This window comes from Mustela putorius, unplaced genomic scaffold (assembly GCF_011764305.1).
Source record: "Mustela putorius furo isolate JIRA1106 unplaced genomic scaffold, ASM1176430v1.1 tig00000580_pilon_pilon_pilon, whole genome shotgun sequence".
Classification (NCBI taxonomy): Eukaryota; Metazoa; Chordata; class Mammalia; order Carnivora; family Mustelidae; genus Mustela; species Mustela putorius.
Genome location: NW_025421423.1, coordinates 15,887,555 through 15,902,056, shown reverse-complemented (window position 1 = coordinate 15,902,056; position 14,502 = coordinate 15,887,555). Strand labels below are relative to the sequence as shown.

Here is a 14,502-nt window from a genome sequence, read left to right as displayed (position 1 = left end):
TAAAATTAAATGGATTGAAATGGTATATCATACAAATAGTAATCAAAAAAGTGTGAATTGATGTATGAATAGTAGACAAAACAGACTTCTCAATAAGTGTCAGAGGGCCAATTTAAAAATTTAAAGATTAATTCCTCAAGAAGACATAACATTCATGAACACTTATGCACCTAGAACAGAGCTCCAAAGTGCAAGAAGCAGAAACTGAAAAAACTGAAAAGAGGTATCAGCAATTCCACAATCATAATTGGAGATTTTCACATCCTTCTCTAGGTAGCTCAGGAGAGCTAGGCAGAAAAATTAGTTAAGACAGAGGTGCCTGGGTGGCTTGGTCAGTTGAGTGACTGACTCTTGATTTTGGCTCAGGTCATGGTCTCCGGGTCATGAGATCTAGCCCCACCTTGGGCTCCAAAATCTGCTTGGGATTCTCTCCCTCTGCCCCTCCCCCACCTCGTCTGTGCACTCTCTAAATAAATATATAAACAAACAAATAAAACTTTTTAAAAAAAGAGATTAGCAAAGGCATACACTATCTGAGGCTTTTTGTAAAACGTCCCTCAGTTTAAAAAAAAAGTGGCCATTTTAGGAGGTGTGTAGTAGTGTTACTTTCTGATTTTAATTTGCTTTTCCCTAAAATCTAATGATGCTGACATCTTTATGTGTGCTTATTGACAATTTGTTTACCTACGTTGGTGAAGTTTCCAAATCTCGTGCTCATTTAAAAAAATCAAATCATTAGTCTTTTTATTATGGAGTGATAATAAGTTCTATCAGATATATTTTGCAAATGCTTTCTTCCTATCTGTGGCTTGTCTTTTCGATTCCGAAGCAGTCTCTTCAGAGGAGGAAAGCTTTTCATTTTGATAAGTCCAGTTTATCAATTTTTCCTTTTATGGTTTGTGCTTTTTGTGTTCAAGAAATCTTTGCCTAAATTAAAGTCATAAAGATTTTTTCCCCTTTATTTTCTTCTAGAGATTTTTTTAGTTTTAGCTCCTACATTTAAGAGTCCTATTTAGTTAATTTTAATATATTTGAATTAAAATTGAAGTACGTATTTTTGCATTGAGATATGCAATTAACACCATTTTCCAAAGAAAAGATTATCCTTTTCTAATGAATTACCACTCTGTCAGAAATTAAGTATATATATATATATTTTTTTTTACTCTTTTTTCCTCTGATATTTACATTTATCCTTACCACATTGTACTTTTTCTCTAGTTTTGTTGTGTTGAAATAAACTTTATTCTTCCTTTTTCATGATCATTATGCATATCCTAGACCCTTTGCATTTTTACATCATGTTAGAATCAGCTTGTCAATTTCTACAAAGAAACCTGAAAAGATTTGATTTAGATTTAATTAAACCTATAAATCTATTTGGAGATAACCCTCTCAGCAATTTGAATTTTCCTTTCCATGTGTACGGTATAACCCTCTTATTTGGTCTTTAATTTCTCTGTGTAGTGTTTGTAGTATTCAACCTGCAACCTTACACATATTGTGTTGAATTTTCTCTAAGAATTTCATGTTTGAGATATATTAGGAGGAGGAATCCAGTAAGTGAATTTAGCAAGATTATAGAAGTAATACAGTAATTGTATTTTATATACTAACAATGAGAAGTTTGTGGCGGCTGGCTGGCTCAGTTGGTTAAGCGACTGCCTTTGGCTCAGGTCATGATCTTAGGATTCTGGGATCCAGCCCCATGTCTGGCTCCCTGTACAGTGGGGAATCTACTTCTCCCTCTGCCCCTCCCCCCGCTCATATCCCCCACCCCAGAAATAAATTTAAAAATAAAATATAAAACAATAATAAATAAGTAATAAGTATAAATAATAAAATAATAATAAATAAATAATAAAAATTTTTGAAAAAAAATTTTAAAAAGAGAATTTTGAGTTGAAATGAAAATAAAATACCATTACAAAGGGTCTAGACTATGCATACTAGTCCTGAAAAAAGCCCCAAATCCCAACGAAGAATGGGACTGTGAGACTTACTTTTAGAATACTGTGTCTATACCATTGTTTATAGTGATTATGTCTTTGTTAAGGAATTCCATCTAGTTTGGGGTTGTTTTTTTCCCTCCATTTTTAACTTACTTGTTGAATAAAAGATTATATTCATCTATTAATATAGTGAATAGGCGTTCCTTTTATGAAAAGGTTAACGAAAAACCTGCATCCTTTCGGATTCATATTTGCCTGTTGCAAAAGAAAAAAGTTTTCTTCCATCCCTTTTTCCTTTTTACTTAAATAACGGAAGAAGGCCACCCCCGCTTCCAAGTAGCCAGGAGACCTAAAGGCAACTCCGAAGCGGGTAGGAGATGCCGTTTGCGGACGCACGGCCTTTGCAGAGCATGCTGGGAAATGTAGTTCTAGGCGGCCGCGTGCGCAGGCGCGCTTCCTGGCTTGCGGGATAGGGGGCTCTGGATAGTCGGGGGAAGTTCATTTCTCCTTGGCCTGGTGAGATTGTTCTTTCCTTGACGCCTGCACCCCGGTGGTAATTGGGGAGGGATCTCTGCTCAGGACACCTCACGACCCCGGAGGGTGGGGCAGGGGCGCGAGGGGCTGGAAAGCGCGTCTTCCCGGCTCAGGGGCGGGGGCGGAAGAAAGATGGGAGAATTGGAGGTCCGGATTCACGTCTGAGTTCAGTGCAAGGGGGTCACCTGGTCTCCGCATTGGGTTTTAGCGGGTATAGGGCTGTGTCTTGATTGGAGGGAGGCAGAGCTCTGGCTGGGCATCCCAGCCCTAAGGGTCGCGGTTTGGGCTGTCACTTGTGGGTTGGGAGCTGGGGGTAGGTCACGAGCACGGAGCGTGGGGCTGCGGGTCTTTTGGCTGTGATCAGGTACTCAAAGGGGCAGGGACGGCCGCGCCAGACCTTGTTTGGGAGTTAGAAGAAAACTGATCTAGGAACTTAGTAGCACCCCCCCCCATCCCCCAAATGTAGGATCTAGGTCTTCTGATATCCATTTCTTTGCTCTTTCTTCTGAAAAGCAGTTTCTCCAGAGATTTTTTGGTTTGTTGTTTTATAGGCAGATTTCTGAAGCCTCTTCTGTAAGAAGCTGTGGAATTGCTTCCCTACTTTCTGTGGGCTATGAAGAGCAGTGATTGTTCTCATTCACAATCTAGATAGTCAGGGTTCCCATAAAGACAATCCCGATTTCTCAACGCCCTTGTCTTTTTCAGCTCTGCCTTCTCAGGTCTCTAGTTGACTAGGCAAGATGGCATTAAGAAGAAAGATCTGACCACATAGTCTTTGGTGAGCAAAACTTTCAAGGCCAGTTTGTACCTTAAGCTGGTTTTAATTTCTAAAGTGCCTACCTGAAGTTTGAAAAATCACATGTTGTTAAATATCCTTTGAAATTTTCTTAAACTGCTCATAATTTATATGTACACATTAATGTATGCAATTATGCAGTAATACATGTATAAATGTACCCAAATATGTTCTTTACTCTTTACTTTTTTATAAGACAACCATTTAAAAAAGTTTTTATTTCTTTATTTGAGGGAGAGAGGGATTGAGAGAATGAGTGGAGAGGCAGAAGGAGAAGCAGACTCCCCATAGAGCAGGGATCCTGATATGGGACTCAGTCCCTGGACCCTAGGATCAGGGCCTGGGCTGAAGGCAGACACCTAACTGACTGAGCCACCCAGGCACTCCCCAAATATATTCTTTAAATATTGAAATAAATCCTAGTGTAACAAGATGCTCACTTATGAGAAGCATTTGAGAATTGAGACTGAGGAAACAGCAGGCTTTTTTCCATCTCACACTTCACTCCACGTGGCATACTTTCTTGAGCCTGTCTGGCAACTTTGTGCACATAAAACATACAAGTAAATCTTAATGCAACTTGGTTTTACTTTTCCTTTCCTGAAATATCATCTCTTTGCCCAGCGGGAGGAAAGGTCTTTCTTTCTTAAACTCATTGAATAAATGTTCATGGAGGGCCTGCTTTTTTGCCAGGTAATGTTTGAAGCACTGGGGATACAGCAGTGAACAAAGCAAAGTCCCTGTGTACACAGAACTAATGTCTAGGGTGGGCACACAGACAATAAACAAGTAAATTTAAGTGTGTCAGATAGTGGCTTGCCGAGGAAACTACACTAGAGTAACAGGTTTAGGGAGAGCCAAGGACACCTGTTATTTCATGAGTGTGACATTGAGTAGAGACTTTTTAAGAAAATGGGAAGGTGAGCATTGCACATATATGAGGTTGGGCTGGGGGTTCTTAGGCAGAGAGAACAGCAATTGCAAAGGCCCAGAGGTTCAAATGTGTTAAGCCTTTATGCAGGCCATTGTGGACAGAAGAGTAACAGCATAGTAGATGTTGGGAAAGGTAAGAGGGATCCAGATCACACAGGGCTGTGTAGGAATTTGGCTTTTACTCAAAGTGAGAGGAGAAGCCACAGGCAGTTGGCTATAGTAGTTATTGTTTAATCAGCTCTACTGTGGTATAATTTACATGCAATTTACCAATTTTTGTTGGAGGATTTTGAGGAGAGAAGTGACCTGATTTGGCTTATATGTTATGTATTATATGGCTCCTCCCATGCAGGAGCAGACATAGGACATTTAGTTAGGAACTAAGGCAGCAATCCAGGTGAAAGATGATTTCCCTGTTTTCTTTTCTTTTCTTTTTTTTTTTTTAAGATTTTATTTATTTATTTGACAGAGATCACAAGCAGGCAGAGAGGCAGGCAGGGGGTGGGGAGCAGGCTACCTGCGGAGCAGAGAGCCTGGATCCCAGGATCCTGAGATCATGACCTGAGTTGAAGGCGGAGGCTTAACCCACTGAGCCACCCAGGTGCCCCTATTTCTCTGTTTTCTTTACTCTCCCGTTCCTGCCAACTATGTGGCAGTAACTAACATGTTACTCACATCAGACCTCCAGGTCCTTCCGCATGATCACCCTCCAGTGATGATCCTGCTTCCTGTTTCACTGAGAGAAGAGAACAGCCAGAAAAGAACTTCCAAAGGCTCTCCACCCTCACATTCACCAACCTTTCTAGAAGTATTTCCATGTAGTCTTTCCTCTCATTTATGGCCAACCCCTCTACTTGTGCATTAGATCCCACTTCTCATGTACCCAGACCAGTGTCTGGGATAATCATTGGGTAAAATTCTTGGTAGTTCTGTTGTTCATACATTTTTTTTTAAATAGATATATCGAGAACAGTAATTTTTCCAGAAAAATTCAAATGCGGGTTTAAAAAATTATAAATGATATATTATCCACCAACACTGTTATACCTTGGAAGAAATCTCTACAGGTTCATGCGTCTATCTTTCTTGACTTCCAAGGGATTTCTGTTCGAAGAGCTCCACTATGCCCTCTTGAAACAGCTAAATGTATAGAATTTCCTTCTCTTCCAAGTGTGTCTCATTTTCAGTTTAGTTTATTTCAAACATAGAAAAGACAAGACACCTAGGCAATTCTCAAAGCTTTGATATCTGTATTATCAGCTTGGGCTAAGAACATTGAAATGCATATTGATTTCAGTTGTGTACGGATCTCATTGTCATTTATGAGTGGAGAGTTGCTTAACAGGCATTCAAGTTGCATGTCAGCTGGGAGGCTGTCCATTTAAAATGTTTACAGCTGGGCGCCTGGGTGGCTCAGTGGGTTAAAGCCTTTGCCTTTGGTTCAGGTCATGACCCAGGGTCCTGGGTTCGAGCGCCACGTCATCAGGCTCTCTGCTCAGTGGGGAGCCTGCTTCCCCCCCACCCCCACCCCACCGCCTGCCTCTCTGCCTACTTGTGATCTCTGTCTGTCAAATAAATAAATAAAATCTTTAAAAAAAAGTTTACAGCTATCTACCTGTTTGATTAAAAATGGATACATTGTTATGTTCATCAATATTTCAACACTTAGTTTATAATGTATTCATGTCTTTAGAAAGATTCAGGAAAACTTGAATAGCCCATTGCTAAGACCTCTAAACCCCTGATTTTTAAATAATATTTATCTCTGAATTTGACTGATAATTCAGAATACACTTTTGGTCATTCTTGTCATTTGGACGATTTTTAAACGGAGAGAAATAATTCTGAACTTGAGAATGGGAGAGAGGCTATAGTGCTAGCGCTGCCCGTGGCTAGCTATGTGACCTTAGGCCAATTTCTTAACTCCTGCTGGCTTGAATTGTGTCTTGGGAAAACTAGGGAATTAGTTGTCATGTTTCCCAAACCTCTTTCTAGCTCAAATGCCTGATATCGTGACCTTGTTTGCAAGGTTCTGAAGGTAAAAGCCTCTAGCATCTGGTCCTGTGTTCATCTTCTTGTCTCTACTTCTCTAACAATATCAGAGTCAGCCCCCACAAAACAAACAAACAAACAAAGAATTCACAGTTAGATGATCTGAGGAACATGGGAAAGATTAGCAAGAGTCACTATCTTTGCCTGGCTGAATTGTGGGGATGGTTCTGAGTTGAGAGAACAGTAACCACAGAGAGTTTTAATGACAGATGTCAGGTCACCAGTATACTAGGAAGAGAGACAGGGTCTATGATGACATTTTTGGGGGCTTGTCATGGGTTCTGTCTGGCTGCTCAGATCCAGAAATCTCACAGGTTCAGCAACAGCAGAGGTATAGTTTGGAATTCAGAGATGCAGGCTTCCAGAAAGTAAGCTAAAAAAGGAATAAATATCAATTTGTAGAATTCAATCAACAAGTGCTCACTGAAACATCCAAAATGCACCCTACCAAGTACATGGGGCTTTAAAAAAAAATAGGTGATTATAGTCCTTGCCCAGAAATAGGAAAGCTGACCACAGGAAACATGAACTCTAAACTTCCTTTGCAGTTAGAAGATGTTCCATAAATGCTGGCATGAAAAATCTAATTTCTGATGGTTTAGCTGTAGGTAGGTCTGCATAGAAGGGGGACAGATCAGATGATATTTTAGGATCCTAATCCTGTTCACTCTGAATTTTTTATGGTAATATCATAATATAGTCTGTATACTTTGATTGACTCTTAAGACATAGGGAAGAATAGTGTCTTAAGTCATACTACTTTAAGGGAGCAGGTGTAACTGGCATCATACTGTTGTATGAAGGCCACTGGACTGGGAATCGAGAGAAGTCTCACTCACTCAAGAAATATTTATTGGGTGTGTTATACATGCCAGGTTCTGTGTGTGGAGCTAAAGACAGAAGAGTAAGTTAGACAGTGTCACTGTCCTCAAGAAGATTGTACTCTAGGAAGAAAAAGAGAACATTGAAAGTAGAACACTGAAGTATAATAAAGATAATAATAGAGGAAGTATAATGTGCCACAGGTTAATTTTTGCTGGTAACATAATTATTATTAAAATATATGATTGGAACAAAGATAAATTTGGTGTGATTGTAATGAGACTTTAATACATATAAATAAGTGTCCTTTTCAGAAAAAATCCCCTCCCTGAAAGGCTATTGCAGTTTAAAAACCCACTTAATGTTGTATGAGAGCACCCGTTTCCCCACATACATAAGCAATACAGGATATTATCTGTATTTTAACATTTTTGCCAATCTGATGTTTGAAAAATGAGGTCTCATTTTAATTTGTGTTCCCATGATTAAAAGTGAGGTTGAAAATCTTTTCCTTTGTTTTGGCCATTTGTGTTTCTTCTGTAATTTTTCTGTTTGTTTTCTTTGCTCACATTTGTATTGCATTATATTTTCTCCTAATTGACTTATAGAAATTCTATATAATACAGCTAATAATCCTTTTGTTTTATTAAGTTGTGAATATTTACTTCCAGTATAGCTTTTCTCTTAGTTTCATTGATTGCCTTGTAGGTTTGCATAGTCAGATCTTAGTCTTTTTCTATATAACCTCCAGGTTTTACATTTTTAAGGGATTTTCCCACTGCAAGATTATAAAAATATTTTTCTGATATGTTTTCTGGTTATTTTAATGTTTCACTCTAATTCACCAACAATTTAAGGCAATTATGTTAAATTTATTTTTTCCCTCAGTGGATAGGCCACTTGTCCTAAGATCATTTATTGAATCTTCATCTTTCCCCAAATATTTGACATGCCACATTTCTCATGGATTACATCCCTAAAAAGAGTGGACCTATTTCTAGGCTCATTATTCATTTTCATAATTTTTTCTGTCTGTTCTTGTGTCAGGACTACCCTGTTTCAATATTTTGTTACATAGGATGGGTGCATCCCCGTTTGGCCTCATTTTGTTTTCGTTTTGAAAAATGCAGGGCACCTGGATGGCTCAGTGGGTTAAGCCGCTGCCTTGGGCTCAGGTCACGGTCTCTGGGTCCTGGGATCGAGCCCCGCATCAGGCTCTCTGCTCAGCAGGGAGCCTGCTTCCTCTTCTCTCTCTCTGCCTACTTGTGATCTCTCTCTGTCAAATAAATAAATAAAATCTTTAGAAAAAAAAATAAAAATGCATATTCTATAAGTAAAATTGGGAGGCATATCAGTTTTGTAGGGCTGCTTTAGCGAAATACCACAAAGTGGGTGGCTTAAAACAATAGAGATGTATTATCCCATAATTCTGGAGGCTGGAAGTCCAAAATCCAGGTGTCAGGAGGACTATCCTGCGTCTGAAATCTGTATGGGAATCCTTACTTCTGGCAGTTTGCCCTCAGTCTCTGGCATTTCTTGATTACAGCTACATAACTAATCTCTGCTTTCATGGTCACTTGGTGTACTCCCTGTGTGTCTGTGTCTTCACATGACTTACAAGGGGCTTACCCTACTCTCTTATGACCTCATCTCTATCTATCTGTACTGACAACTCTTTCCAAGTAAGGTCACATTCTGAGGTCCTGAGGGTTAGGACTTCAGCACATTCGGGTGGGGAGGGGTACCTTCAACTCACATGAGAGTGCTGGCGTCTTTAAGATATTGAGTCTTTCCATCCAGAAACGTACATTTTCAGTTGGTTCTCTTTAACTGCTGAGAAGTGAGCAGAGGGTTGCTATTTTGAGGTGACCATGCCTATTTTCTTACACTGCTTTTTTTTTTTTAAGATTTTATTTATTTATCAGATAGAGATCACAAGTAGGCAGAGAGGCAGGCAGAGAGAGAGGGGGAGAAGCAGGCTCCCTGCTGAGCAGAAAGCCTGATGCAGGGCTTGATCCCAGGACCCTGATATCATGACCTGAGCCGAAGGCAGAGGCTTTAACCCACTGAGCCACCCAGGTGCCCCTCTTACACTGCTTTTAAGATTTTTCTTTTGTCCCTGATTTTCAGAAGTTCGACTGTGATATCGTTGGATATGCTTTTCTTTGTATTTGGCTTGCTTTTGGCTTAGGACTTCTTGAATCTATAAGTCATCAGTTGGGAAAATCTTCCATCCTTATTCCTTTACGTATTGCAATGTTCTCATTCTCTCCTCTTGTTTTGCTTCTTTGTACTCTCAACAGATATGTAGTGTGGCCAAATAATGCACTTTTAACCACTTTTTTTTTTAAACTTAGAACTGTAAATCATCTTTGAACAACTTGCTAGCCCTCCACTTTGGTATTTTCAGTTCTTAGCTTTATTCTTTCCATCATAAATGATTGCATGAATGATCCTTTAGTGAGTAGTTATTTGATGTGTTAGGAACCAGGGACATTGGAGGAGGTGCTGGTGAACTTTACCTTGTAGGAACGAAAAGAACCAGGTCATTATCAGACACTGTAAGAGATGTGATGGCAATTGTAGAAGACTTGTCTCCTTAGATAAGTAAGGCTTTGTAATTAATGCAGATTACAGTAACTTTTCCCCCAAATGTCAAAATATGTTTTATAAGTGTTTATCTGAGATTGGGCTTTGAGTTTGGGGACCAGAGGTGTTTTATTTTGTTTGCATACAGAGATAAGATATGTCTTTTCTTCAAAACATTGTAGATGGATAGTTTTATTTTGCCACCTTAGCATCAACATTCCTATATCTCAGAGTTCCTGAAGACAGCTTAGGACACACTTATGAGATCCATCATAAACATCCAAGCCTATATCCTTTTTTTTTAATATTTTATTTATTTATTTGACAGAGAGAGATCACAAGTAGGCAGAGAGACAGGCAGAGAGAGAGGAAGGGAAGCAGGCTCCCTGCTGAGCAGAGAGCCCGATGCGGGACTTGATCCCAGAACCCTGAGATCATGACCTGAGCCGAAGGCAGTGGCTTAACCCACTGAACCACCCAGGCACCCCCCAAGCCTATATCCTAAACCAAGAATGGGATATCAGCTTTTTAAATTGGATGTTATCTTTTAAGTAGGAAGAGCCCTATTTATAGATAACAGGAGAAAATGGGGAATACTTAACCAAGAAAAAAATCAGATAGCTAAGTAACAACCAAATAGATAGAAATCCTTGTAAGTAACAGTCCATCTGTCCATTGTGCTAATGGTAGTAACAACATTGGTACCAGGAGGTAGATTTAGAAATATTGGTTAGTGCCCACTGCCCAGAGTCCTTTAATCGGTGTCAAAAACTTAGTTCATCTAGTTCAAATATCAGCTTCATATCTGCATATCTTTATCCATCTTCTTACGTAACTCTGTGATCTTAGAGAAATAGATATCAGCTCTTCTACTGCTAATTAGTCTGTCCTTCTGTACCCCAGACTCCATTCTTTTCCATTCATCAAGGTTTTAAGACCTTGATTTATTAATTATTTCATAATCCAGTCATTCTCAGTTCTAGCTTCCAACAGTCAAAAGTTTTTCTTTTAAAGATTTTATTTATTTATTTGACAGAGATCACAAGTAGGCAGAAAAGCAGGCAGAGAGAGAGAGGAGGAAGCAGGCTCCCTGCCGAGCAGAGAGCCCGATGCGGGGCTGGATCCCAAGACCCTGGGATCATGACCCGAGCTGAAGGCAGAGGCTTTAATCCACTAAGCCACCCAGGCGCACCAAAAGTTTTTCTTTTATTTATTTTTTTAAAAGATTTTTTATTTATCAGAGAGAGAGAGGGAAAGAGAGCGAGTACAGGCAGACAGAGTTGCAGGCAGAGGCAGAGGGAGAAGCAGGCTCCCTGCTGAGCAAGAAGGCCGATGCGGGACTCGATCCCAGGACGCCGGGATCATGACCTGAGCCGAAGGCAGCTGCTTAACCAACTGAGCCACCCAGGCGTCCCAAAAGTTTTTCTTTTAAAAGAACTCCTTGCATAACATAATTTAATTTTTATCCACCTTTCAATTTTATTCTCTCCTTTCATTACCAGGCTTGCTGCACTTGTAGCTAACGGCCTCCATTCCTATTCTGTTGTAGTCTTTGAAGTAGATTATTATCTTCTATTTTTATACTAACATTATTTGGAAGACACTCCTGAATCTTGAGTTCTTTCTTGTTAGCATCCTGTTCTTAGTCCTTTCTGTAGTCAAGAGTTTCTGCTGCATTCGATGTTTTTTCTTTGCTTCTGTGACATCAGTTGATTTTGCTGTTGTTGTTCAAATGTTTTTTAATTAACTTTACTTTTGCCTTAGCATAATTGCACATGTTTTTAAGGTTTACTTTCTACTTGTTTATTTTTTATCTCAGAGAGTCCGTGCATTCTGATATCTTTATAATCCTTCCATGTCATTAACTCCCTGAAATGTTTTTTTCATTCCAAATATTGCATTTGAATCCTGTCCCCATAGTTTTCTTGCTTAGAGTGTGTCTCCATTAAATGTCCCACTTCACTTTAAATCACTTTAGATGCAATATTATGAAAAATGAAATCACCGACTTACACTAAGCCACCTCCTTTTACTTTCAATATTTCTGTCACTAGTACCACTATTAGGGTACTGTTAGTTCCTCTATTAGTACAACAATTAGTACAACCATTAGTGCCAAAATTATTGGCAAAGAAACTTGTATCCTTATAAACTTCATTTTGTAAAAAGTCCCCATAATCAGTGTCGGTGTTTTAAAAAATTTCTTTCCTCTTTTTTATGTTTTAGATTTACTCCTGCACTAAGTTATTGCTAGTATTATCCCAGTCCAGGCCCATAGCACTTATTTTATCCTTTTTACTGAATTCAATAGCCTTGTTATTCACTTTAAATAAAATTAAGAAGCATCTTCATCTAAAACATTTACTATTTATCATTTTGCTACTAAAAACTTTAGTTTTCCTATCTCCTACTATGTGGTATTGAATTTCTGTGTTTGTCAGAGTTTTTCTTATCGTCACATTTCACTTTTCCTTTCTTATTTTTTTAATCTCTGCTTTCCAAAGACATTCATTTGAATTAATGTCACTGACTTTTTCATGTCATGTACTTTCCTGTGTCTGGTTTTTTTGTGTTATATATATTTTGTCTCGATGTTTCCATTTCTTTTACTCTCCTATCTGTATTGCTCCTTCCCTTTTTTAGACTTCCATATTAATCAGGACTCATACTGTATAATCTTTTGTTTCATCACAGCACTGGTTCATTATTATTATTATTATTTTTTCTGTTATTGATAAGCGAGTTTTGTTTTTTCCTTTTATATTCCAGAGGGAAGAGAGACTGTCTTTTCCTTAATCCTGGATACTATATCCAGAGTCAGAACATCAACTCCAAAGCAGAAAGCTTCTGAAAAAGAATAGTGTCATGGCATAATGTTAGACATTTTTCTAAACGATGGTTCCTAAAACTTTGTAATAGAAGAATTTGGCAACCAACTTGAGAAACACTAGTAAAAGTGAATTACAAGGACACTCAGTTAGGAAAATCATTAATATAATAATTTTCAGGAAATATTTAACCTGAGCTCAACTCTTTTCAAACTGAGAGCTTCTAAAGATAATTGTGACATAATTATGATGTAAATCATAGAAGCTTAAAGCATAGGGGTCAGTCCATTTTTTTTTAGAAAGGCAACTCATAGATGGAAAACAATTTATTAGATATAAGCAAGGATGCATTTTTATCTCAAACCTTACTTATTCTGGAAAAAGTTTAAATGTAAAGCCATAGTTCAGCACTAATGGAACCTAAGAAAATTTGTACAAGAGAGAAGCATGAATGTAAACTGTGTGGTAAATCCTTCAGCCGGAACACTAATTTTATTCAGCATCAAAGAATACATACTGGAGAGAAACCTTATGAATGCAATGAATGTGGAAAAGCTTTTAGTGAGAGCACTAATCTTATTCAACATCAAAGAGTCCATACTGGGGAGAAACCTTACAAGTGTAGCAAATGTGAAAAAACTTTTAGTCATTGGTCATCCCTTAGAAATCATGAGAGAATTCATACTGGAGAAAAACCCTATCCTTGCAATGAATGTGGGAAGACTTTCAGTCATATTTCGGCCCTTACTCAACATCACAGAATTCATACTGGGAAGAAGCCATATGCTTGTATTGAATGTGGGAAAACCTTCAGCCGGAGCACACATCTTATTGAACATCAGGGAATTCATTCTGGGGAAAAATCCTACCAGTGTAAGAAATGTCGGAAGGCTTTTTGCCACAGCACATCACTAATCCGACATCAGAGAACTCACACCGGAGAAAGACCCTATAAATGCACGAAATGTAGAAAAGCCTTCAGTCATACCCCAGCCTTCATTCAACATCAGAGAATTCATACTGGAGAGAAACCCTATGAATGTAATGAATGGGGAAAGGCCTTCAGTCAGAGTGCACATCTTACTGAACACCAGAGATCTCATACTGGAGAGAAACCTTACGTTTGTAAGGAATGTGGAAAAACCTTCAGCAGAAACACACACCTTACTGAACATCTAAAAATTCATTCTGGTGAGAAGCCCTATCTATGTAATCTATGTCAAAAACTATTTTGCTATAGAACATCACTAGTTCGACATCAGAGAACTCATACAGGAGAGAAACCCTACCAGTGTGATGAATGTGCGAAATCTTTCAGTTTAAGTTCAGCCCTTACTAAACATAAGCAAACACACACAGGGGAGAAACCTTATAAATGTAATAAATGTAGTGATGTTTTCTGTCATAGTACATCTTTAATTCAACATCAAAGAACTCATTTTAGAAATGAAATCCTATCAAAGTAATGCATGTGGGGAGCTGCAGCCATAGGTCATCACTTATACCTGAACACTCAGTGGTAAGAAATTCCAGGATTGTTAATGCAAGAAAAACTTTAGGCAAAATGTTCATTTTGTTTGTACTGAGAAAAAGCATTGTTCTTGCAATTAATCCTGAAAATGTGTTCTCGTTCAGATAAAAATTTATAATGGAATTATCCCCAACATGGTTTGTTTTTAAAAACATATTTGGAAAATTATTTTTAGAAATAATTTGTTACATATTTATTTATTTGCTTATAATTAAAGGTTTTTCAGGCACAAAGTTTTAGTGGGATGATGAAAATTGTTTATATATCATCTGTTATCCTTTTAGTAATTCTCATGTTATTCTTCACTGTTAAAGAAGCACCTTTATAGCAGGTTTGAGTTTTTTAAATTAACAAGTTTGTCTAATAGCCATATAAGAGAATACGTCACAGAAAAATGTGAATTATTTTCTAGTATTCATGAAATATTTTTAATGGAATATATGTGTGTGTGTGTGTGTGTGTGTG

At 38.2% G+C, this 14,502-nt stretch overlaps 1 protein-coding gene across 2 annotated transcripts in view; it reads left to right on the top strand.

Moving 5' to 3' along the window:
* The window catches only part of ZNF883 (zinc finger protein 883), a 21,400-nt gene extending 6,898 nt beyond the window's left edge, over positions 1-14,502 (top strand). The window contains exons 1-2 of one of the 2 annotated variants that reach the window (XM_045081723.1): positions 2,344-2,468; positions 12,448-14,502. In XM_045081723.1, coding sequence (XP_044937658.1) covers positions 12,920-13,972 — 1,053 coding nt within the window. In that variant the 5' untranslated portion in view covers positions 2,344-2,468; positions 12,448-12,919 and the 3' untranslated portion in view covers positions 13,973-14,502. Of the gene's footprint in view, positions 1-2,343; positions 2,469-12,447 lie in introns of those variants that run through there. The other variant, XM_045081724.1, reaches the window with a different exon arrangement.